This window comes from Falco peregrinus, chromosome 5 (assembly GCF_023634155.1).
Source record: "Falco peregrinus isolate bFalPer1 chromosome 5, bFalPer1.pri, whole genome shotgun sequence".
NCBI lineage: Eukaryota > Metazoa > Chordata > Aves > Falconiformes > Falconidae > Falco > Falco peregrinus.
Window position 1 is genome coordinate 55,955,217 of NC_073725.1, and position 26,890 is coordinate 55,982,106.

Below are 26,890 nucleotides of genomic sequence, written 5' to 3' on the forward strand. Positions count from 1 at the left end.
CAGTTGTCTGATTTCTCCATTATTTATTTGCTCATGACCTATGCAAGGACCATTGATGATTTCTGCACGCAGGGGAGATAAGATCTTTCTTTAATTTGCCACCTGGGATGCAAATATGACATGAGAAATAGGTCAGATCATGGTCTAATTCTGACCACCTGCTGATGTAATTCTTGGGGTCCAATGGTTTTCAACAAAATAAAAAACGCCTGTCAGGCATTAAATGTTATAATACTTCTTTTTCCCCCTGCAATTTCTACCCCTTCCCATCCCTTTTTTTCCTCCAGAAAAGCGTGGCATTGGAGAAAGTTTGGCAAAAATGCTGGAATAAAAAAAAAAATTTAAAAAGGAAGAATTATCACAACTGTACCTTTTCCCCCAAAATATGTTTTCCCATCATCAGCTTTGCTTTTTTTCTTTCTTGTTTTGTTTTTAACTGAAAAATACCCCAATTGTGTGGAAAATTTCTGACTTCCTTTAATTCTGAAAGAAAAAAGACCCTGGTATATCTGCACTTTATTCTCAGCTTTATTAATTGTACTAAACCACTTTGCTCTGATAAAAGGAACACCGAGAAGCACCACTGTGTCCATATATCATCTGCATGAACAGATTGAGCACACTGAAATGCTTCAGATAGGACCGCTCTGCTTGAAGATCCTTATCACCAGCTTCCCCTGCTTCTTTGAAACTCCCTTCTGTAACTAACTGTACGGTACATCCCTCTTGCCTATTTTAATGAATTTTTATCACACTAATCCTCTCATTTCAGAAAACAGATGCATAATGAAAATGCACCCCTATTGCTCTAGCAGCACTACTTATATCATGCCCTAGGGATGGCAATTGCCACGGTTTTGATGAAATATACAGAGAGTAATTAATTATGATATATTTTGCATCATTTTAAAATATTGATTGCAACCAAATAAATTGCAGCCACCCATAACCATATAGAACAAATTTATTAACAACACTTAGATCCTGCAGTCTGAAGTTATTACTATAATTAAAATATTTCTGAGTCTTGCTGTTTACAGAGTATGCTAGCAATAGAAAAATTATATTGTCCAGGAGCTGCAGTTCTGATACTGTGCTTGGGATACTGCAATGGGGATGCTGCAATCCTGAATTGCTGCCTGCTCTATACAGACCTGAAGTTGTATTTTTGAAAGGCCAGTGCATTAATGCCCATGTGAATTGGTCACAGGTCATATACATTTTTTGTTGCATAAATAGATTTGGAGTATTTTAGAGTTACTCAGTGAAAACATGTTGTGAGGCTGACACTACCTTTTCTAGCAAAGAAAGGCAGCTCCCACCATAAATGATCCTACTGGTTTAGTACCCACTCACCAGATGACTACACAGCTTATCCACCAGCCTTATATATTTATCCTGCATAATAAAGATCACCCCTGCACCCTCCCCTGCCCTCCAAGCTGTCCTGTTTCATCAGCTCTGTGCTGTATCTCTGTCTTTATTGGCACTGGAATTACAGATCCAGCAATCTCATTTAGCAATCGATAAAAACAGGTGAGTACGTATGTTGGCTGGACGCTCCTACACGAACAAGCGATGTGCCTGGGAACGATAACCTTGCATGACATTTGGCAGGGTCGCTACGGGTACTTTAGACGTAGAAGCAGAGTCTGGTTTCTCTTGCCCTGCATAAAGCTACTTCAAGCTACTGAAATTTGGATTTGGGTTCTAATCCGTGAGCTCTGCTGGGAGGAGTGCCATGCATTCCCTAAAGCTGCTTCTCTGCTGAACAAGGGAAAGTTAGCTCAATGTAAACATAAACATGGTACACCATGTAACATAAACACACACAACATAAACATAAATGCAGCTCCAGCTTATGTACCACATGCTGAAGTCCAAGCCAAACTTTTAAACTTTGCTGCACGCAGACTTAAGTGCTTACTTAATTAGAAATGAGTGTCTAAGTAGTTGGCTGAATTGCAGGCCAACTTCTAAAATACACTTGCCCTAAAAGCAACAAAGAGTTTTCCTTTTTATTTTTAAGGAAGATTGGGCAATGTATTTGCAGAATGTCTGCCTGGTTTCACTGGTTTATGTCACAAAGCAGTGAGCTCGTGGTTGCTGTGCTATAGGGCTGCCCTGTTCCTGCTTCACAGTCTTTCATACAGGCTGCAGACAAGATCCCTTCCACAGTGATTACATGTGAAATGAACGTGTTCTTACAGATATGGGGACATTCTGCCAAGTTCTCCAAAAATAGCCCTACTCTGAAGTCAGTCTGTGTCACAGCAATTTCAAGTAAAAAATGAATAATGGTCTACAAAATACAAGGAAGAAGAAAAATAATTTGAAAAATTTCAAGCAGACTTACACAAAATGGAACTCTTTAATAGTGGCAAAGAAAGATACTGTAAAATGATCTTGAAAAAACTCAGAGTGAGCCTGATTTCAAACCCCAAAAGAATTTGGGTCCAGCATCCCAGGGTGAGAAAGCACCTACCTCATTCTCTGATCATCTGGGGGAGTCATCTCCAGGTCATGGGTAGGTCCATTCAGACCAATCACATGCAAAGAAATAGTTGGATTTTCCATTCCAGCCTGGATTTTAAAATAAGAATAAATTATCATACCTTATACAACACTCAATGGTTTTGATTTATTATATCCCCATGAATTACAAAATGCATTCCCATCGTATGGGGTTGTGGACTGGACTGCTGTGGTCATTCCCAGGGAAACTGCAACCGTAGTGATGTGGCACAGAGGTGTGGAAAGGTTGGTGATCACAACCAAGGGTTAATTTTACTTAGGAGACCTCTAGCCTTGGTAAAAAATGCCACTTTTCACGGTGACTAGAAATATTGCTATTTTATGTATCTTTTGATAAAAGGTTGTCTAACAGGATGATGGTCGATAGAGTGAAATACGGGTTCATTTTGTATTGTAGGAAAGGGCATCCCCTGCTGAATCACTGTTACTTTCCACAAAACCTGCATGTATGTGGATACCTCTCCTGTTAAATTATGGTTCAATTTGGACCAACATGTGAGGGCTTAGGTAATCAGCGCATAAAGCAAGGCACCCAGAAGAAATGACTGCAGCACAGTACACTCCTGTACTGTTTTATAGCAGAAAATTACAGCAATAACAGCAGCAGTGTATCAATACTGGCAGAGAGCTCTGCCGGTGCTGTGTACCCACTGCAAGGCTGCTGTACAGGTCTCCACAGTCAAGGAGAGATGGGCTTTTAGAGCCTTTTCTGTCTTCATTGTGTTCTTTGTAATGCTCAGGCACAACGTGTCTCCAAGCCCAGGCTATCTCCTCTGACATCAGGCCATCCTGGGTAATCTAAGGAAGCCCAGATACTGCATTTCCCTTAATTATAAAATAAAATGTATTATTGTAGAAAAGTTGGCTTCCAAACTCTCAGGCATCAACAATTCCATTCTAGCGTGGAAGCACAATTGCCTTTGTGTGTGTACAGAGGACGAATTTTTAAATTTTGTTTTCATTATATTTAGAATGACTAATACCGGAATCAGGAAACTGAAATTTTACAAATACAACTGAAGAGTAATGAGGACCATGTTCACTGGGGAACAGCTGATCTTCCCTTAGATCTGTTTATTTTCATTGCCTATGAATGTGCAGTATTATACAGTCTCCTGCCTGAGCCTACTGGGAAAAAAAAAATTATAGAACAACAGGACTGTTTGTTTTATTTTCCCTTACCTTTGGATAATGATACGTTTTCACGGTTGGGTAAAGGCTGCCAGTGTATACCGGGATCTCCATGGTTGGGACTCTGGAGGCATTAATTGTTGCATATGCTAACCTGGTACCATCAGGAGACCACCAATGAGCAATATGAGTCTTCAAGATCTCCTCTAATTATTAAAAAAAAAAAAAAAAAAGCAAGAACAGAAAAAAAGTCTATTAGGGGTAAATTATAGTTAGCAATAAATGAAACAGTATAGATACGAAAATCCCAGTCTAATCACAGCACAGGGAGAATGCCACAGGAATATCAATTAAAAACACTCATTAAATTATGCTGTATACACAAATGAACACAATTGATAACAATTACTCTGAATATATAGGTTATTAAGTATAATTATCTTGCTCAAGAAACATCATATTATTCATATTAGTACACATATTCATGACAGCACAAAAGGCACTGCTACTCCTACTGTGTGTCCTGTACATGGATATGTGAACATATATATGTACACTGGGTTCCTACCTGGTAGGAATAGGATGGCAACGTATCCGAGGGTCCCCTGGGGCTAATGGGGAACTGTAATGACTGAGGTTTAGTGCTTCTCCATAAAAAAATGTGACTTCACAAAGCCATATTAGACACATATCAATGGATGCAAACATCATTTATACTTGGACACAAGTGCCTCCGCTACAATTTAAGTCTTCCTGAGCTCTGTTGCCAGTTGGGAATAAACAAAACCAGCAATTTTCTGTAATCTATGCAATGCTGGAACTTTGAAACACTACAAGATACCAGGCTTAGAGAATGTGACTTGGACACCACCTTGAGTTTTATCCCTATTTAATTTTTAAAATCACTTTTGCAAAGCAATTTTCCATAAGTAGTCAGGGTTAGAGACTGATCCTTGTTACCGCTGAGTTTTGGGCTTACAGATTTTTTGATGATTTGAATAATGTATTTGCTATTGAAAAGGTACTCAGAAAGATGCAGTACGAACATCAGAGTTCCAGTCTGTAAGGAGAAAACAAGACTGGCAGAACCTAATTCTCGTTAAACACAAATTTAAAGAACTTCTAATTTCTAATGCTTTTTCTTATCATTTAATATCCTTCATTGCAAAGATGACTTCAGCTCATAGATATCCAGAAAAGCTATAAAATTCACTCTTTGTCCAAAGTGTCTCCAGTTACTGACATTTGGAAGACACTAACCTGGCTTTTTAAACCTCCCATTTTGCAAAAGGCAATAATGTAATCCATTTTCATTAAGAGGCTTAATATCATACGAGTTATTCCTATTTAAACCATAGCAGAAGGGCTTGCATATGCTGTACAGATTGATGGGCAGGAAGACAGGTCTCATTACTTTAATGTGAGAATAAGAATTAAAGAGGCTGCAGAGTGTTTCCAAGCCTTCACCATGAAGTCCTGCTACACAAGTCCAAGCAGCTCCAACATCTGCTGCTATCGCTGGTCACTGGAAAAATGAATGAGGATTTTCAGGGTTCAGACCCACCATGTTTGTACAACCACACTATGAGGACCCCTCAATTCAACAGAGATGTCCCTCTGGTGTGAAGAGTAGAAACTCACCAAAGACTTTTTAATTTCCTTTAAAAAAATCTTGGATGAGTGACCCTTGGAGAACAGACAGGCAATTATATTCACCACAGAGCAAGTGAACACCTTTATTAATCTGGGCTTGCATACAGCTTGAGGTAAAACTCAAGGTAACCTTAGAAAGGATGCAAGAGAAAAATCATCCTCAGTAGTTGTGTTTTCTACAAATAACAAGTTCATTAGTCAATACTTAATGGCAACATGTAAGTGAGGTTTTGAAAAGATGTCTAGGAAGTTCCAAATACTACGTGGGAAAGCACATCTGGCAAATTTACTTTGCTGCGCTGTCCCACCTGTTGTGTGTACATTTAAAAGATGCTGCTTTTGACTTTTATATTGGTTGCTCATTAAAGAGATAATTAAGAGCATAAAGGAAAAGGAGTAAGAATGGCTGGCAGATGAGTCCTTGACATTTTAACATTAATTAAGAATTATGTTATTCAGCAAACATTTTCTCCAGGATCTCAGACTTAATGAAGCAGTCCTGCTGAAGGTCACATGCCAAGAAAGGTTTTAGTGCAGGTTTTGCGGTCCTCTGTTAATCAGATTTAATTGTGTGAACCTTTGTCTTGAAACAAAGCCAGGACCTTGCCATTATTGGAGACATCAGATTATTAGAGATCAGTTAGTTTTAGCAAACCAGAGAACATTCTTATGAAATATAAAATACATTAGTACCAGAAGTTTCAGCTGAAAGTAAAACATGATTTGCAGACCATTCGTTCTTGGGAACGCTTTATTCCTTGTGCTTGCATTTGCTACATGCTCAGAAAACCAGCTGCATTCAATACTCCTGGGTCTTTCTAAAGTTAGCTCAGATCCTGTCTCACATATATAAGAAACCACTTTCTCCTTAAAACCAAACCCCTTCTCCACATATACCTCATGACCTCTTAGACTATAAAGCGATAATTGATCAAAACTTTTGCTCTTTTCCTCAAAGCTTGCACCTGCTGGGTGCTACGTGATGATGTAGGGATGCTGCGAGTGAGCTGCAGAGGTTCCTCACAGTCAGTTGCTGGTGGCTCTGTGCTTTTTCCTTTCACCACAGCTCTGCTCGCCAACCATCACACCAGGGCACGCAAACCTTAAAAATAGTGAGAATGAAGCGTGCAGTCACCTTCACTGAACAAGGACTGTTCAGACTTGATGGCTGGGTTCAAGCCCAGTGTCTGAGGCAAGTCAGTGCTTATTCCACATTATCACATTCAAAATTGAACCACTCTGAAACAGCTGGATGACCTTGCTCACAAGCAGTGACTCTTTGGCTGGGACACATAGGAGCTAACTGGTAACCTAGTGACATGTTTATGCTCAAGGAGTGTCACATTGTGCACATTTCAATCTCTATTCCAGCTGAGTAAGATTCAATTGAACAACTGTCACAGCACGAGCAAACTAGCTGGCTGCAACAAGGCTTTCACCATCCCATACCAGGTTAACTTCAATAAGTGGTTCCCCCACCTTGTCCCGGCACAGCCACCAATGCCCCACAAGGTTTCAAAAGTTCATCTACTGTTTGTGCTGTTTCTTCATCCTCTTCAGGCCAGTCCACCCTGCTTCTTGCCTCTGCTGCATTCTTCTCCTTGTCTCTCCTACATCCAGGGCACTCCCTCTCCTCCCTCTGCTTCTTCCAGGTCTCTCTTCCTCTAGGGCTTCTCTTCCTTCCCCCTTAGAGCTATTTAACTACTCAGCAGGAACCAGCCACAGCTGCACATTGTCCACGTCAGCCAACCCACCGCCCCTGAAGACAGCCCACAGCTGTATATTATCAATGTTAATTAACCTGCCTTCATTCCTCTGTAAATCCTCTACAAATGACCACTTCAAAGTGGTGTGAAACAAAAAGTCTTCTAAGTTCATGCTCAGGAGGAGCATTTGAAGTCCTAGGTTGGAGCGTATTCAGTGAGAGCTGGGTATATATCCATTTCAGAGACTTTACTATCACTTGATGAGAAAATAAACCTGAAGATGGTAACAGAGGTGTGGTGAGAGGAATCTTACCCGAGCTGAATTAAAGGGTGCTGCATTCAGTGCATTATGTAGATGGTCATCTTTGGTATCAAGACCTGAACAGCATCCAGAGTTAGTCAGGCTGTGCCCAGCAGGAATGCCATCTATTCAGAAGAACATGTTTCCTGACAGATGCTTTCTGGCTTACTGTCAGGATGCAGAAAGAAGTCCTGTGCTGAGGTTCTTGGCTGCCAAGGAACGAGGTGTGATGTATCTGGATTTGGATGTAGCATTTGGCTGTGATACCATACAGGCAATTCCTGGATGGACTGCACTGTTGATCAGAGATTGGATAGACATGTCTGCGAGGTGTGTTATCCAAAACTAGCCCAGCACATGTGTAAAAGGAAAGGAAGCACCTGCTTGTTTCAAACTGAGTTAAAGCCAGCAGTACTTGCAGGAGCAATGAAATGCGAGACTTGTATCTTACTTTAGGTAGCAAACTCCTCAAGGAATCATAGGAAACAGGGCTGGAAGGGACTTAAAAAAATTATCTGGCTCCTTCCTCCATGGACAATATCTACCCCAACCCTGTGAGAATCTTCACAATTGAATTTTGCTATCCCTTCTGACACTTGTATAGCACCTTTAGCAGAGGTTTGGCCATAGAAATCAAACACTTCATTTTTCATGCCCATCTCTGTCTGAGCACTGAACAGTCCCACTGAAGTGCATCCAGACCGCTGCCTTGCCTTGTAGAGTCAATGCAGGGAAAAACATCAGGGCTTTATCTTCTGCAACTTCAGCGGCAACCAGCAGATTCTGGATAAAACCTGTCATATAGACCACATTTGGAAATCCACACAGATGGTTTTAATGTTGTGAACCGTAATCTGCCATTGTAGTATTTCTACATACATTTCCATGACAAATCCACTTCCCAGGCTTGCACAGAGTCCTAGACTGGCAGAGCTCCTCTTTGTTAATAAGTACATGTCAATGTCATGGCCATGGGGGTTTCTTCATGCATTTCTAAAAATCTAACTAGTTCTGCAGCCTTTGTCCATCCTGAGTCACATTTGGGAATTATGCCTTTCTGCTGAAGGTGACAAAGCTCTGGCTTGCTGTTAGGGAAAGGATGAAGCCTTTAGCAATGACTGGCTGGGAAATCCACTGGTAGCTTAGAGGTTTCTTCCAATTTTTGCAGTTGTCACAAATAACTTGTAATTTTCCAGTGTGAGTGAACAGAAACAGAGGCTTGCACAAGGATGTTTGGACACAGCCGTCCTCTGACAGGTACCACTGCAACCCCTTTCTATCTCTTCCAGAAAAAGAAAAAAAATGATGTCAGGAGGAAAAACTGAGAAAAAGGAATAAAAAAATCATTTTCAAGTGAAAAAATATGTTTTTCTGTCATCACAATCAACAGGGGCACATAGCTGTATTAGCTGCATGCTCTATATACTGACGTTATACATATTACAAGCATCAATACCCCACTTCCCATGTACAATGAAAGCAGCTGGAGACACCACACTGATAAGCCACTTTCCTTTGACCACCCACATGCTTCTGCTCTGTGCAAGGCAGGATCCTGTCACTCCACAGCCATCCTCCAGATGTGCCCATGCCCATGTGGCCAAGAGGCCACCCCTCGTTGGGACGGCAGTGGTGATGATGCCAGCACAGCCTCCCAAGCAGTGGCACATAAGGCCCTTCTAAAGGAATGAGTAAGTTGGTGAAAGACCTGTCTAAGAGCTTTTCAATCTTTAACTGCTAATGTCTTCGAATAAGGTGGCCCAGGAAAAATATTACAATTAATGCCAAGAAACCAACCTTTTCTCTTCCAAGAAAAAATGACTCATAGATCTGTACTGCAGTTAAACAGGAGATCTTCTGGAGATCCGAATGGTGTGTGCACCCTTGGTGAAGCCCCTCGTGTTATACAGATGTGCTGCAGATAACAACTGCAGAGTCACTAATTTCAAGAAAGTAACTTCCATTTGTAACAACTGAGGAGGTGATCTTGGAAACTGAGCAGAAAGAGGTTTTTAACTGCATCTAGAAAAGTAGAGGCTTTCTGCATGCCAGGAGGTCAAAATAAGGGTGTAATGGGTAGAGGCACTTAGGAGGTTTTGCCTATTAAATAAACCAATTTCTTTTATACAAGTAAAATTCTCTTCTCATTCCAGACCTTGTATTTTCTTCTTCAGTAGGAAATCAAAACAGTATCATTAGTCAGCCCACAGAAGAAAAAGACATGTACTAAACAGTTTAATTCTCCTCTAAGTAGATATAGATACATTCACATACACACGTGCAAACATATCTAGTTTTCTGCCAGTAGGCCCATTAATTTCAGAATATTTTAATTTTTACAGAAAGTAAAGCAAGATTTTGTCTGACAGAAGGAACTTCCCTTTCTATGTTATTTATTGTTGATGTGGTGAAGTGCAGCAATTCCAGGAAGCGTAACCAATGGTTTTGTTAGTGCAACGTATTGTAGCTGATGCTCAGATCAGTATTTGGTGTGCTGAAGACATTTTGCTGTTCTATTAAAACTGTTAATAAAAAGGAATTTTAAACAAAATGAAATGAAAGCCTAACATAAAGGCCATGGGGTACATTAGGAAAGAAAGCTCAAAAGAATTTGTCAGTAGGACATGTCAGAAGAACTTAAGAGGATGAGAGATCAAACAGAAAGGGGGTCTAGGAAAGGCGAAAACAAAGACTTCTGAGGTAGCAAACCCCCAAGGGTTCTTACAGAAACATCAAATACAAATGCTTATTTGACAGCTGCCATCTGTTTTAAAATCAATTACTAGATCATCTCAAAGCACCAACCACACATCCAAATCAATTGCTACTGCATAGTTTGAAAACGAGTAGTTTTACTCAGTCAGGGAAAACTAGTTGTTTGTATTGGCCATCACTGACATGTTTCAGGGATGGCTTTAGAAGACCACCGAACCATCTTCATGCACGTACAAGGTTTTCTCTCAGTTGCTCCAGCGTAGTTCTACACCAACTTCCATTAAGTGATCGTTATAGGTATAAAATGGGTGTAAAAGTAGTTATGTGTGTGCAAATGGTGTAAAATTGGTTTATATTACTATATCCAATCTACATTTTCCTGGGTTGACATTATTTTGTGCTGATGTCAGCAATAACCCTGCAGCACTATTGATTTCAATGAAATTAATCCTCTTTCCTACTTGTCTAGTTGAGCCAGGTGGAAACAAAGTAATTTTACAGGGCTACTAAACAATTCAACAACCTCTTGTAGAAAAAAAAAAAACTAAACTATTTTTTAACCTAGCCCAAGCTCCAGGCTCAGCCCAATCCCACAATCCCTGTATGCAAACAACTGCTCTCAAGGTGTTTGTGTCATCATCCAAGAGGTCCTTAAGAAAGCCTGATTTGCCACGCTCACGCCAGTGACCCTTTATTCTCGACATATACAATATATACTCAAAGCACACAGCCTCCGCTGCCACTGACAGGCAACAAGCTTATGAAGAACAAAACATCACTTGCTTTCATGGCATTTTGGAGGACATGCTTTAGAGAGCATGTTCTAAACATCAAATCCTGCTCCAAAAAGCTCACCGCCTGATGGCAGCAGCGTTATGACGGCAGCAAGGAGCTGCAAGAAGGCGGCAGCCCCTCATCTCAGGGAAAGGAGCCCAGCCATGAGATTTGCATCTCTGCAAGCCCAGGGAAGGTGTGGGCTGCAGGTGTCATTAATTTCCACTTAGTCATGTGGTTTAATTGCTTGAAACACATGTTTTCTGGTTACACAGCTTTGCAGCCCCTTGCTCCTGCAGAGCACTGTGTCGAGGCAGCATGCGAGGGTTTGGTGAGCGCTTTCTGCCTCCCTGTGCCCAGATGCTGAGGACCTGGAAAGAACCTCGTTTCAGCTGGGGTGGCTCATGCTGAGTGCTGAGGACAACCTCATGGGACTCTTCATGTGTTCTGCATGGTCAACAAGGTCACATCTTACCTGCACATCTCTTACGGGGGCCCCAGAGCTGCTGCATGGCCTGAGCCAAGCCCAAGCTCAGCAAACAGGCAAACTCCACGAATTCTGAAGGTGAATGGGCCTTGGTCCACCTTTGCTTCTGCAAGATGAAGGTGGATCAGTGTAACAACACCACAGGCTGCTGTGTTCCAGCAGATGTGTCACTATTAGATGCTCTCTGATACCTGGAAAGGACCTCTGAGGGAACGACACAGGGATGAAGAGTAACCAGCGTCTAGCAGAGCCACAGTGTGCACATCAGAGGCACCTCTGCCAGCCACCCTGGCTAAATCCTGACCGCTCCAACCTGGGCTTCTTATCCATAGCCCCAACTACCAGCAATACCGACCGGTGTTTCTCTGAGGACAGTCTTTAGGATGCCTTTCCCCAAAGAGCAGTACTGAAATCATGTTAGGATGACATCAAGCTGCTGACAGAAGAGACTTTCTGAGGCTACTCATCTCACTCACATCAAAACTGCTAGTTTAATGATCCTGTTTTTTTCTTTTTTTCCCCTGTCCATTGATTCTTCTAATTTGTTGTGTTTCCAACACTAAAGGATCCTGTAGATGTTATATGAGCCAGGGCACTGGGGTGCTGTTCATAAGGTTATTGACAAGTAGCTGCCAGACCTTCTTGGCTGTCTAAGTGTCTAGGGGGGCTTCCAAACGCTGGTGGCATTGACCACTGTCCTGATCCTGTCCTCAGGTACATCTCTGCAGCTCCTAACAGAACAAATGCAGGAGGCAAGGCTCAGGCTGTAATAACAGAAAGCATGAATGTTTAAAATCTCCCTCATTCATACAGATTTGTGGAAAGAAAACCAACCCAACAGCACAGATGCACACAAGTGTGTGATGTCACCTGAGACGTACAGATGCATTCTCACAAATAAGAGAAGAATTCAGCTATTTGAAAATATCCAGAGGGGATGGGGGCTCCTCCAGGCCATCTTTACATCCGCACGCACTGAGCACACTCAGCTGTACAACTCCTACTTGAGGTGCAAAGAGCCCTGGTGAGGAGCCGTACCTCATGTGGACCCTGTGCCTCCACCAGGAGCAACAAGCAGCTCCCCAGGAGGTCTGGCACCCCCTCCAGAGCAACCTGGGCAGGCAGGCAGCCATGGCAGGCAGGGTGACCTTGTGTCATACACAGTGCCATACTATCCTGAGGGCACATCAGTATTTCGGGGCCTGTTTTGCAAGAAATGCTGTCCTCTTTGGACAAACACAGCAGAACAACGCTGAGTTGCCTCCACATCCTCCTTCTGCTCTTCTCAGAAGTTTCCTTCTCTGTGCTTCTGGCTTTTTCTCCCCTGCGCACCATCCTTAGTAACCCTAGAGTTGTTTGCTTTCAAAAGCATTAATGATTAATGCTCGCAATAGCTCCTAGCAATTAGCAGGTTTCCTCCTTTGGTGTGGTAAGTCAGTCTCAGCCATGGTAAAAACCTCTTGGATCATCCTGGCTAGACTGACATGCAGACATTTCATCAGCGCAGGCAATTCTGTGATCTGTCAGGATGTCCAGATGTAATAATGAAAATGAGGACTGAATTACAAAAGTAGAAATATTACTTGGAGATCGCATCATCAGATATTCCTGTTTCTAGCACTCACTGCAAAGACCAAATGCACCTAGAAAACCTGTCTGCAGTGGCACACTGCTGCATGACACTGATGCATAATAAGAAAGTATTTTTCCATCACCTGGCATAAACATAAGACCACAGCCTGCTGTCAGCTCTCCATGAAAGCCTGTTAGCTAGAGGCACTAAATCTGTAGAAACTTTTCCTGGTAAAAGGCTTCTGAGTAATTTGCACTGCAGCTCATTGCTCCGGGTAAATGTTCACTGCAAGGTCATACCGTACCTTTTCAATGGCTAAGGACCTAGACAAGACAGAATTCATGTTGCCCAACTGACTGGATGCAGTAGGGCTCCTTATAGTCAAATCCTTTTTATTTTTCTTTCTTTCCCTGCCCGCCCCCCCCCCCCCCCCCCCCCCCCCCCCCGCCACTTAACAGGTTGCCACGTCTGGAAATACAATTTGCTTATCTGTGCAATGCAGTGAGACAAATCGAGGCTTTCATTATATGCTGAATATTACCCTATTCAAACCTGCTCAAGTAGCTTCCACTTCACCTTTCCTTTAAATTAAAGTTACAGGTTCTTCCCAACTAATCTATGTGTTTTATGATAGGAGGAAGATGGACAGCCAACCTTGACACAGGGGATCCGTTCCAATAGCTACAGACGTATCAAGAAAGTTAGTGATCACAAAACCCTCTGAATTCGCCTATCAAAAATTCATTAGACGATTGCAATAGTTCAAGAACACAAGTGCCCAAAAGCAATCTCTTTTAGTGTTTCATAAAGAAATATGAGAGATAAGAAGACTGAACAGCCTGACATCACTATTAAAGAACTTGATTCTTCAACCCCATGGACCTCTGCAAGCTGTCTTTCACCGGCACCACTTGCATGATTTATTCACCCTGAGCAGCACCTGCTAGTCACCTAGCATGAGTGCTAATAAACGCCAGCTAATATAGCAAAATACAGACCTGCTTTATGAAATGGAAAGTGTAGCACATTGACAGAATTTAGTTTAGCTCCAAATTTCTTACCCAGTTTAAACTACTACAGTCATTGAACACCACTAAAAACCCACTCAGAGTTTATATTGCCCTACTACAGCAATATTCCCAGAGGTTTCAACCTGAACAGTGATTCAGGATCTGGCTAACGGAGAGATTCAGTTCAATAATGAGTTAGAGGATGAACCTGATTTTCCAGTACTGAATAATCAGAGGAACTACCGAGATCAATAGAGTTACCCAGGAACAATAAAAAAGAGAGCAGGATACAAACAGAATTCAAATTAGCTTATAGCAATATTTCAGAAAAAAATACTCTTATTAAATAACATAAATGTTTATTATTAATGAAAGTAATGGCATATAATAAGGTTATGTCACTGATGGATCAGTGTGGTTTAACTGTTTATCAGAGTGGCAGCACTTGCATGTTAAACAGAAATTCTGTTTTTCCTAGGTGCAAGTCTTGAAGGACCTCCACTATGGATGTGCAGAAGCACACAGAAAAGACAAACATACCTTTAGGATAATGTCCACCCATCAAAATGTCTTTTCTCTCTATTACCAGGAACTACTTTTTTTTCCCCAATATTTTTGAGCTGTGGACTACTGCGTAGCAATTCTAAACCTGCTGGCAAAAGCTTGCATAGTCACCTTCCTAGGACCACTCAGAATTACCCCACATCTCTCCAGGGAGCTGCAGACCTCAGGTTAAACCCCACTAATGGCCAAAAGACAGTTACAGATGCTTTGGATACAGGTGATGCCTCCAGCTGCACTACGCAAGAGGGAAAGCTGTGTGGTACCCTGCACCTCGGGCTGGGGCACCAAGTCTGTGTAACACCTACAGCCCAGCAACTCCTGTCAGTGAGATACAGTAAATAAATCCCAACGTTTTGCATATGTGGAGTGCCCAGTAGGGGAATGTTGGCGAAATGTAAGTCAATTTGCAGTGAAGGCCATTTCTGCAACAACCACTTAAAAAGCCCTTTGTATTAAGGCAAGAAGCACATGCCCAGGCAAGGACAGATGAGGGAAACACTTCCTCTTCTAGAGAGGTGGAAGGAGCTGAAAAGAAAGTTTCTGTTCACAAAGGGAAGTGACACTGGCGGGGGAGCAAGGGGGTGTCACCCAGCTCTTGCTCACGAGAGGGGAGCTGCTGGGCTTTGTCCGGCACGGAGCACTCAGCACCTTGCGCGGGGAAGGGATGGTCCGTGACACCTTTCTCACCACAGGCACCACCCCCACATACGTCTACATTTGCTAACAATTTTATTTTTGACTTTATGACCATTTTAATTTCCTTGGAGAGTTCAAAGTTTGTGTCTCTAACGACTGCTGGTTTTACTTCAAAGCTACAACAATTAGAGTCTTCTAATGAGAGTTTTAATTGGATAGTGAATTAAATACCAGATGAGGTTAACTATTCATAGTGGCAATGGCATTCCAGAGATTTAGATTTTTTTTTTAATTTTGTTGTCGATTTGAGTTTTCTATTCCCTGTTGTATCTTGTTTCTCATACTTGTGCACCGACTCCATTGTTTTCAACTTTTTAATTTCAGCTGACAAAACCCCCACCCATAAGCCAACACATAAAAATTTCTGAAAAAAACCCCACCAGAATGAATAGAAATGTACATATAAACACATACACATACAACCATGCAGTAACAGCAAAAAGAAATTGTCTGCATAATTGGATGTAAAACTGGTAGGAAAAAATTTATTAAAAATGAACATCATAGAAAGGCAATTAAGAATTTTAAGGGGAAAAGTCCTGATTAATTAACTGCAAATTATAAGTATTACTTTGAATTGCATCGTACAGAACGGCATCAAATTACTAATTATCCTTGCCCGCTTTGTTCAAAGATCATGAATGTGCATTTTAATTTACACTGGAGTAAGCTAAATATACTGAGAACCAGCATGTAGAATTTTGCAGAAATCGCTGGGGATGAAGGGAAACTCCCCCATTACCATATAAATGACATGCACACAGTTATAAATGACACGCACAAGATCCAGCTCCTATTGTTCCTTAGGATGTAGCAGGCAAATACCGGAAATTAAAATCAAGCTTATAACCTATCAGATAATAAATGTAACCCATACCCCACAAATCCCCTTCTACCAAAGATAATTTTGTCTGCTGTTTTTTGCTGATTAAGGGTGGCTTTGGAAAAAAATGTCCTCCCCCTTTCCCCCTCTTTATCTGTTGCATTTATTGGCAGGATGGAGATGGCTCCATTTTTATCTACCTAATAGCTCACTATATCTAACATAGACTAATCTTCATTTCCAGGCCCCTCACAGCCTGCTCTACCCTTAAACACTTCCTATTTAGTATCGAGGACAATTCCCACATAAAAAAAAAGACTCATTATAGCAGCTTCTTTTTCCACTGGTGTATTTTTACCATGACCCCCACGACATTAGAGCATGGCTGACTGATGTCTCACCATCCCCTTCAGCAGTGCAGGGGCTGGATGGTTTCATGGGGTGTTTGCTTAGTGCTAGGCACAGCCAGGCCATAGGACATACCAAGCTGGCAAGTATTTTCCCACCACCAGACTACGAAATGCATGTTTTGAAATGCCTTAAGGTGTTCAGATGGCAAATGTTATCAAATTGCAAAGAAAATACCATCATCCTCAGTGAGCAGGACCAGAACCACTGAGTTGTACTCCTTGCCTTTTATTCTTTATTGCTAAAAAAAGTCATTTTCTGAGTCATGTTATTCCTGGAGTATCTGGATGTGGGTTACACCCAGGGATGCCAATTTCATTGTGCATTTTTCTTTCTTTCTAAGGCTTCCTTGGATGCTTTTCATCTTCTCATGATAACGTTCCCCCTGGAAAACACAGCAGCTCTGGGCTGGCTGAACATTCCTTCCCACTGACGATGCATGGCTGCAGCAGCCCCTGAGGTGGGTGCTCTGCCCTGCTCCTGCGGGGACAGAGACCTGCATGTGGGAACGTCCATCAGAGAGGGAGGTTGTGATTTACTCTTCTGGCTTCTTCAGAGTGATATTTCTCTGTCACTCCCTCCAGCCCCCAGAGATTGCATGCTCCAGTCTGCGGCTATAAATCCCGATTACATTGTTGGCACATTAGGTGTGAGGTTTCATCTTCATCAGGCTTAGCAGGATTCCACCAGCATGTGAAAATACTCAAAGCGTGGTTACATCATGATTACACCAACTTCTATTATTTTTCAGAGTGAAGAACATTTCTTTAAGGAATGCTACCAGGATGTCTGGTTTCTGTTTCGCAGATCTACATTCACAAACTGAAAAAAGGATCATGATATACTGCTATGAGCACAACCACCTGGTTGACTAATTGCCTCTAAATTATCTTTCTGTGCCTTGTGTACTCAGAGAGCTGGTTTAGTACAGTTTTAAGTCCAAATCCATAACTGGCATAAATAATGTATCCAGTGATACACACCAACTAAGGATCCAATTCTTGGTTTTCAATGTTATATAAAGAAATGTAACTGTTACGCTTGCCCAGTAAGTACTTATGTGTTCAAAGGAGCCAAATCCACTCCTTTCATACAGTGTGAATGTACTATGCGATTAACTTTTTTCCACTTGAAAACCAAAATAGACATTTACTCAGGAAAACCATGCAGCCAACCAACTATTTTATGCTTTCTTTCCTTTTTGAAGTGGGCTGCAAAGTGCACACTGTTTCCACTAATCTAAACTATCAGCTTAAAATCAAGTAAAGTCAGACAGGAGAAGTGACTCTTGACCTTCAGGCACATTTTAGCTCCTGCTTGGAAGACAAAGGGCTGCTTTCCCCTCTAAACCATATCTTAGCTGTGCTTTCAAAGGCATACTTTCTCCTGGAGAAGAACAGGTCAAACATGGGACAGCGCTGGTCAGGGACAGTCTCTGGACGTTCTCAGGAATGTTATCTTGCTGGAACCAAAGCCAAATGCTTTGTGATCCACTGTTTACTACCAAGCACCTGATGGACTTGCGTTTGCAATTTCTACACAGTCCAAGGCAATAATTCATGCAGCTGAATATCAGTTCTGGGAGGGGAACAGAAAGGCTGTTTTAATCCTAATACGTTTAGTCAGGGACAGCGCTTGGGCTTTGAGCAACATGACTACATCCATTGTACTGCCACTTTCCTCCTCTCCCAGGGAAAGGAGCTGTGCCACGACTGGATTCTGCAGTTGCCACTTTGAAGACTCCCACGGGATGGAGGAAAACACGCCTCTTGGTTTCTCCACTCTTCCTGCAACTTCCCTTCAGGCTGAGGTGCCATTCAGCTGTGTTCAGTTTGCTGTGCTGCTTGATCTGCTCGTTGAAGATAATCTTGGGCCTTGGTAATGAGTAGATCATGTACTACAACACTTCCGAATGGCAGCTCAAACTAGAAGGAAATTGTTGTTATGTCTGCGTTTCTGTCTTACTACTCCCACCTCTCATCGGGCACCACATGCTCTCTGCTGCTAGAGCCAGAACCACCCTGTTAAAGTTATTGTTTCTCCTTTCTGGGGCTGTTATTCTGTCTTGCATCACTGTAAATCTCACCAAAGCACTTGAACATTTCTGATGCGTGCCACACCTTCCTGGTTCACCATTTGCCAGGTCAGCATCCAGGTCAAATTCTTCTCATTAGCAAGGTCATAATCAGACGACCAAAATTCATAGGCTCCTGAACAGGAGATGCCTCATATGCAGCCTTGTGGTGTTCTTACTCAAACAACATAAGATTTTAACTGAGTTCAGCATTCCCAAGAAGTATTTTTTTTTTGTTAAGAACCCTGATTTTGTGAGTGGGCAGAAGTGAACTTCTTGTTCATCTCAATATGTTATCACTGGAGCTGTACAAGCAGAAGAATGCCAACTTCTCCCACTGCTGCTCTGGGTCTGGTGCTGATAGCAGTGCCCAGGAGCCACAGCAGCAGCTTCAATGAGAGACCTGGCTAAAATGGGGGAAATTCACAGGGAAATTCCAAAATCTATTCCCTGCTCCATAATGCTCGACAATAACCGCACCAACTACCTGAACCTTCTCCTGACCCACTCATCATATTTTTTTTTATACTCCATAGATGATAAGAGCTCCACAGTTGTACCAGATGCCAAATATTAGAGAAATGAGCTGAGAAGTAGGAAAGGATCCTAAAATACCCACATTTGGCTGGAAAAATATTTCTCCAGGGTATCATTGCACGTAATACAATCTGGGCAAGAAATGCTACATGATAGGGCTTTCAGACCCTTATCAAGAGACTCCACACGTATAGACCTTTGGGCAACACACAGGGTGTGTGGGGGGGGAGAAGGGTGGAGAGGAGGGAGAGCAAAAAACCAAGATAATTTTAAAGCACCGGAATGAATCCTTTCCCTCCTCATTCCTGCAGCTCTGTGCCGTGCCTCCGAGGGGCAGCACAGCATCAGTTATCAGGAACCCTTAAAATACTGGGGACACAGAGACTTTGCTTTCTGTCCTACTCTCACGATTCCCAGCCTGCTGGTGATACTCCAGAATAATACATAACATTCTCTGGGTTAGTATGGGTCAGTTCGATAATCAAGTGAAGTTTAATTTTTGAAATGAGATATTGAATCTTTTAAGTCATATCTATGCCTGCTGTGTGAGGTAGGGACAGGAAAATCAAAACAAATGCAATAAATACAATGATCTCCAGATAATTCCCATCAAGTCAGATTTATTTTGATGTCTGTTTTCAGACTGTTGCCTTCAATTTTAAAAGCACAATAGCATGAAAACGTAATGTTTTGCTTTTAGGAGCTGTTTTTCTTCGGTTCTATTTTTTACCATTCTCTCAAATCTTTAATCTAGCTATCCGGAAAGCCTCCTTTAAAGAATTGCTTTTGATCTAGTCTTACACAGTAGCAACTGATGCTGTGGTTTTTTCCTTGCTATTGTTGTTAAATCAAATACAAGACAATGACTCAACTTCGAGGAAAAGCAACACTAATGTAGGAGGCAAATGTTTGTGAGTCATATGTGTAAAAAAAGGGAAGTATTCAAGTGATTTGCTTGTATTTTCTGGGATTTGCAAGTCAGGTAAGAGTCTATCAGCACCTCCACAACACAAAAGAGAAGTAATAGCCTGGCAGAGCTGGGGCAGCTTTTACAGCAGACTTTTGCCTTCTGCTTGTGGGGTGCCCCACGGGTTGGAAAGGCTCCTGCTCCTGTTGAGGGACCAGCCCAGCCTTCCTGCACAGTGACCCCCCCAGGCACATCTCACCAGTTGTGCATCCCTCATGCCCCGATACCACACCTGAAGGGGACCTGCCAGGGGTCTGTGCTGGAGGCGATCCCAGGAACGTGCTAAGAACAGCCAGATCTGGGTCTTTGTGTAATTCTCTGCATTTTATTTTGGTGTCTAGGGGCCAAGGTGAGAGTCTTACCTAAATTTTGCGTCCTCATTTCTCTCATCTCATCTAAAAACAGGTCAACAATTATGCCTCAGTTTGCCTGTTTCTAAAAAGATGGTAGTAATTCCTGTTCTACCAGGACATTATGTGAAGTTTTATTAATTGATGGTTGCAAAAGGCATTAAGATCAAGACAGAATAATTGCCTCAGTGAAGGTCATAATTAGACGTGTACCAAGAGATACAGTTGAACGTCATCTGTGATGCCTGTTTAATCTCATTTTTGCATTTTAGCTACAAGTGTGTGAGTTCTTAGGAGAGCTGTTCTTACAAAGGCGATCACCATATTTAGCATGAAATTCAAGCACTTCATTACACCGACACCAGAACAACCCCGCGCAAGTGATGTTATACACATGACAGAAGGGTTAGCATCACAGTGGAGAAAGGGACCTTGCAGTGGAGCAGGACAGACTTCTCCAAAGGGAAAGTGAGCGGGCTGCCAGCAATCCCTGGTCTGGCAGGAGAGGCTTGTCTGGCTCTCTGGGCTGCGGGTCAGCTCAGGGGCCAGCGTTAATCTGATCAAAAAGGGGATTGTGAAAAGCTCATGCGACTCAGGCTGTGAAATCATGCTCTTGAATCCTAATAATTTCTACAGCAACCAGTTGTCACATCATGAAGAATTACGATCTAAAGCTGGGGGGGAAAGAACAAGCTGACACACTTTTGTGAATCCCAAATCCTGCTGTAGGCAAACCTGGAAGACTTCCCATTTGAAAAATAATCATGTTTCTATACAGTGTGCTCTAAAAAGTTCTTTGTGAAACACTAACGCTCATATTTCTAAATGTACTAGAACTATGAAGTATCCCAGGATTATCAGAAGAACTTGAGAAAAAATCAAAATTAATGCGAAAACTTTAGAGATGATTTCAAGAAGACATGCAACAGAATGATGGATTTTTGTACTCATAAAAGCTTATAAATGACCTCATTTTAAAAAGAGAACTTTAAAAACTCTTTTCTTCACTCTGCTCACTTTTCTTTCCCACTGAATATTTCATGTAAGAGTTTTGAATTAAAATGCGAGTCAATACCCCTCCCCCCCACCCCACCCCACCAAAGAACTGACCATGCACACTAATTAAATGCAAAATGGGATTTCAACTCGCATTGCTTCTTTCTAATCAGGATGCTATTTGCATACTATATTTTTCCAGCAACTCATGGAGATTTCTGGCTGCGGCACTCCTATCGAATCCTGACGGTGCAGATAGCTGCTCCTAGCTCTCCATAGGCTTACCACAGGGTGGCAACAGAACTTCCACCTTCCTGCTAAGGAGGTGAGTTGCCTCTGATTTCCCCCTTCATTACTTTTTACTCTAATGATTACATCTGTAGGTGGCAATTACAGTCTTCTGAGTTTCTGCTTTCCATTTCCTCTATAAATTTAATAGAGTACTGTTGGGTTTATTTTTCAAATAAACTCTGCAACATTTCCAAGGACATTAAGCTCTGTTATATAAGAGGTTTTCTTTCAGCTAATGCAATATTGCATGTTTCTCTGAGCTCTAATGAAGTTTTGAGGACCATTCTGGAATTACTGCTTTCCGCCAACAAGCGAATTTCATATGCCATTCTGTATTAACTCTTTTTCTCCAAGACAGTACCTCTTTCCTTTAGTCTATGTCACATTTTGCCCCCTCATTGGAACTGGGGGCGGGGGGGGGGGCAGGGGGAAGTCTCAAATGATTTAAAACCAGCTTTAAAAGAACACGTGAAACACAAAAAAGAAAAATTAGGAAAATGTAAATAGCAACAACAACCAGTAAAATGTTCAGCCTGGAAGGGAATTACAGATGCACAAGATAAGGTTATCCATTAGAAATCAGGCCTTTGTAAACCTGTAGTCTTCATTTTAAATGACTGTGTTACTGAGAAAATAAAAAAAAAATCTATTTGTTACTACTTCATTTTAAAATCAGTATGTAGAGATAGTCTACATCTAAACTATGATGTAAACCTTTTTTCTGCATTTTTGAAAAACTGTTGATACCTCTCAGATCGGAATATAACATTACCAGGTCTCAGTAGAACGGTATAATTCTCTGGACACAGCCCAGACACCACAGGTTTAAGGCTGAATTGGTTATATGCAAGAATACAGCACTATATAAGTCAGTGAAAACACTCAAAAAAAGAAAAAAAACCCTTGAAGCAAAACTCAGAAGTTTAAGGAACATGCATGTTAGAGGTATCAACTTCTGCTTAACTGTATAATTTTGCTCTGGACCTAATATATAAAACAGGTTATTGTACATACTAAATGAGATTGTAATTGTGAACTTTACGTCTACTTTTCTGGCTCATTTGTGTGAATTATGGAAAATATTTTTCTGATAATAGATTGGAATTCAAATACTCTGCCCAACAGATTGCAGTGGTTGCCCTTCACTGTATAATCAGTACCAGCTAAGAAAAAATGTAAATGCTTTCATGGTGTAGCTTACATCCATACAGCCACTACAGTTGGAAATCCATACAGGAGACCTAGCTACATCACAGGAAATTTTATGGATAAAACCACAGAGCACTTGATAGTTTGCTTCCACTCTCACAAAAATCTCAAAAATCCTTTAAAAGTGAAAAGAGATTCCTTCAAAATCCACAATTAAGAAATTTGTTAATAAAAAGCACTTTAAATAATTATAAATAAATTACCTCTTAGCAGCATTTTATGTTTCTTGTTTTTTCATGCTGTTTCATGTGATTCAAAACAGCAGACTAAAATTTTCCAGTGCAGAGCACCATGCAAGCTCTTGTGTTGTCTTAAAAACTTAGTTGGAGATTAGGGCACAGCAACTTTTCAGTCATTATCCAGGGAGGGGTGGAAAAAAAGAAAGAAAAAAAAGGTAGTCTAATCATAATTTTCTGGTATGCAAACAGTAGCTTGTCAAGCCGGTAGCACGAGCTGACTGAAAGCGTGATCATTCAGCACCAAGATGACACAGCTGGACACAGAAGTGGCCATGGTACCCTCAGAAGGAAAGAACTGGGGAGAACGGCATCAAATACAGCTCTACACGGCCCAGCTGCACCATGGAAATATTTCTCAAAGCAGGAAACCCAGTTTGCAATGGGAAGAGTGGAAAGCAGGCAAAAAGGCTGGGGAAAGACAGCAGCAGTTGGCATTGTTCTGGCTGGAGGCTGCAGACCTGAGCAGCTGTAGGAACACTGATTTATTCCTGTCTTCTCCCCAGTGTGGATGGTGGGCAATGAAACCTGGCTCATGACGTATCATCCCACCTCCAGATCCCAAGAAATCACACGGGTGAGGGCTGCAGGGAGACAGAAGCACTGTGCAGGTCAGAGCAGTGCCTGCCATAGTTTGCCATGGACTGGAAGGAAAACATCTCCTGGTTAGAGTTCCTCGGTTCCTGCGGACCTCAGCCCGTGTCCCAGGATACCAGGATGTGATTAAAGGTTTCTGCCATCTGCCCAGATTTGGTCCCTGCTGTCCCACGCTGGCTGCTTTGCAGCAGTGCAGACCAGGAGCAGCTGTAACCTCTGCAGCCCACCTTGCTGCAGGCATGTGGTGTTTGCAGGCACCTGGTATGCCCAGCCTGACACATGACAGCCACACCATCCCTGACCACTCAATTTTTATCCATCTGCAAGTTTTAAGATCATCTTTAAAATACGCTATTTTCCTTCACTTTTCTAATTACTGTTAGCTCTGTGGCATAGTTTCCTTTGTGGACCTGGACCCATTGAAGACTGAAAAACAGCTGGTACAGAAGCTACGCCATATGGTAGTTACTTATAGCAACATAAACTAATTGAGTGTTGAGGGTGATATAATCCCTGGATGCTTCATCTTTTAGAAACTGCTGGTATGTCAATCTGATCGCTTTAAAGATCTGCTCTAATTCTTTAATTCTCCTGATTCAGAGCAAAATCCAGGGAGAGTCATCTACATGTCCTGGTTGGCATCAACACTGCAGTCACCACTGGGCTTCTTGGCCCCAATCTGAAAGATACCTTGTACTGTAACACCAACGTCCCTCATGTACTAAAGGTCTGAAGTCCCATGGAGAGCTGGTAGCTTGAAATGCTGGTGCAAAAAAAACCCCAACAACAACCAGTTTTGTTTTCCCAGTACCAGGATCTGAGCACGCTGGTTGTCGTGAGTCCTGCAATGTCAAGAATGTGCAGCACAGATAAGAATATTGAAGGTCGTTTTTCACACACAAAGATTGAACCTCCTGCCTGTTCTGCTGGAGAATACAGTGGGCTTCAGCTCAGTGGTGGCATCCCTCATCTCCAGCTGGCCCTTGGCAGTAACACCCTTTGCGTTTCACAGGTCATTGCTTCCTCTGTTCTTCCAGGCAAAGACCCACTCCAGCCTCTGACTGCTACCGACTGGCATTAGGATTTGGAGTTGTAGTTTTTTAACTGCACTTCAGTTTGGTTTCTTTTTTTATCCCCCTCTCCCCTCCTTATTTCATTTTTCTTTTAATTAGGAGAGCTGACATACACAAATTATGAGCTGACTTCTGTCATTATTTCTGATTTCTTTTGATTTCCCTACTATCATACAACAATGGATAAGCCAACGCTCTAGTGAGAATCACATATCAGCAGAATTTTCATCCCTTTCATGTAGGTTTCACTCGTTCCAATTTGGACAGAGTACAATTATTTTTGCTTTTTTTATTTCTTACAGCAGATACTCTTTTTGCAGGCCAAGGAGCAGTGAGACAAAGAGGATAGCTATTTCAACAGCCTGTGGTTTTTGCACTGCCCCCTGAATTTCCATAAGCAAGGCCACACCAAGGAAGAACTGGTCCATCAAGGAAAAAAAAAAATTACAGAAATTTACTTTTCAGGTCAAATTGATGGAACAACACAAAATTTCTATGGCTATCTTTCAATTTGGTTGTTTTTTCTGTCCTTTTTACCACTTCATGATTGCAGCATTTAAAAAAACATTAGGCTTGGAATTTTTTTTTCTTTAAAACATGTTCTTCAACAAAAAGTTCATGGACACCCTTAGAAGAAGAAAACCACTGATTTCCTTCAGGAGAATAATAAGGCAAATGTAAATGTATCGTGACAGAGAGCTCCATTGCCTCCACATATCTTGTGCAAGCAGTTTATGCGTATTTACCCTATTGTATATAAAAACAGGTATTCTGTAACTTCTGAAGGGATATTCCAAAAGCTTTTACAGTGGCATTGTAAAATCAGAGCCAACATGTCTAACTGCAAAGAGATCAGAGAGTCATCAAAACTATACATAAAATCTATAATTGTAGGTCTAGAAGAAACCCAAAGAAATCTTCTAGTCCCCCCCTTGCACTGAAATAGGATTGATGTTTATCTCAACAACCTATGACAAAAATCTAATTTACTTTTAAAAATCCCCCAGGACAGAATTCCCTACAGTATCCCTGGGCAACATGCCCTAGCAGGTATATTTTTCCCCAGTATTAATGTACATAATTTTTACACAAATTAACCCAATTCTTTTAATCTTCTACAACATTCTATAGCCTGGAAGACTCTTATGCATGTCCTAGCCCCCAGGTTGAATTCTACTGACACAGAAATCACGCATTTTTGTTTTATCTGCAGTAAACCTGATCACCTAAATGTATTTTCTGTGTTTTACCATACCAAACCACAGATAGGATTTTATGCAGGAAAAACATAGATCTCAAATTTGAGTGAATTTGCAAATACTCTCTAACGTTCACACTTTTTTTCTGGGAATAATGTCAGTTTAAGGTATTTCCTTTGCAACCCTGATAATGGACATACAGTATGAATGTTACAGCAAGAACCTCGCTATCAGCACCCTGGTGCAGACCCAGAGCACCACTATTAGCTTCCATGGAGATATTCCAGACCTCAGATTAGCACAACACAAGTCAAAACCTATTCTGCAATATCTAAAGTACTAATATACTAATTAGTTATTAAAAATACCAGCATAATCAGAAAATGGGGACACAGATCTCCAATAGAGTATTTAACCCAAGGCTACTGTAATGAATTTGGTACAGAGACACAGAACTCATGTACAAGCAGAAAATCATAAGAGCTCTGTTATACAACTTTTAATATACCTTTTTAAAAAAAATAATTGATTCAGTGATACAATATCTATTTTCAGATAACTATCACAGCTTCAGGACAAACACAAACAACTTCACTCGCTGGACATCTCTTGCCTTAAGAGTACTGGCAGCTGCTGGCTGACCAGTAACATCAGGATGGACAACTGGCTTTCTTCCACCATCCCAAGGAGATCACTGGCCACAGTAAATAATATTTTATTTTCCTTCCAAAAGCCATCCTGAAGCCTGAATGATGGTGATCCAAAAATTAGAGGATGACAGGTGTCGAGTTTGGCTGGCAGCCCCCTTCCAAACAACCTTCTACAGAAAGGGAAGGTTAAAGACTGGGCTAGAGTTGGCAAGGTTTATCGTGGTGCGGTGCTGGATTTTGAAGCCAGTCCAGGTAACAGACATTTTAAAGTTTTCAGGAGCTTGCTGGTTTCTAGGCAGGCATCCGCAATGTGCATTGTAAATGGTTCAATTTTC

At 41.6% G+C, this 26,890-nt stretch overlaps 1 protein-coding gene across 4 annotated transcripts in view; it reads right to left on the reverse strand.

Moving 5' to 3' along the window:
• The window catches only part of DPP6 (dipeptidyl peptidase like 6), a 572,063-nt gene that overhangs the window by 55,603 nt on the left and 489,570 nt on the right, over nucleotides 1–26,890 (reverse strand). For all 4 annotated transcript variants that reach the window (XM_055805889.1, XM_055805888.1, XM_055805890.1 and 1 more), the window contains exons 9-10: nucleotides 3,718–3,872; nucleotides 2,486–2,583 (exon numbers count right to left, since the gene is read on the reverse strand). In XM_055805889.1, coding sequence (XP_055661864.1) covers nucleotides 2,486–2,583; nucleotides 3,718–3,872 — 253 coding nt within the window. The remainder of the gene's footprint in view (nucleotides 1–2,485; nucleotides 2,584–3,717; nucleotides 3,873–26,890) is intronic.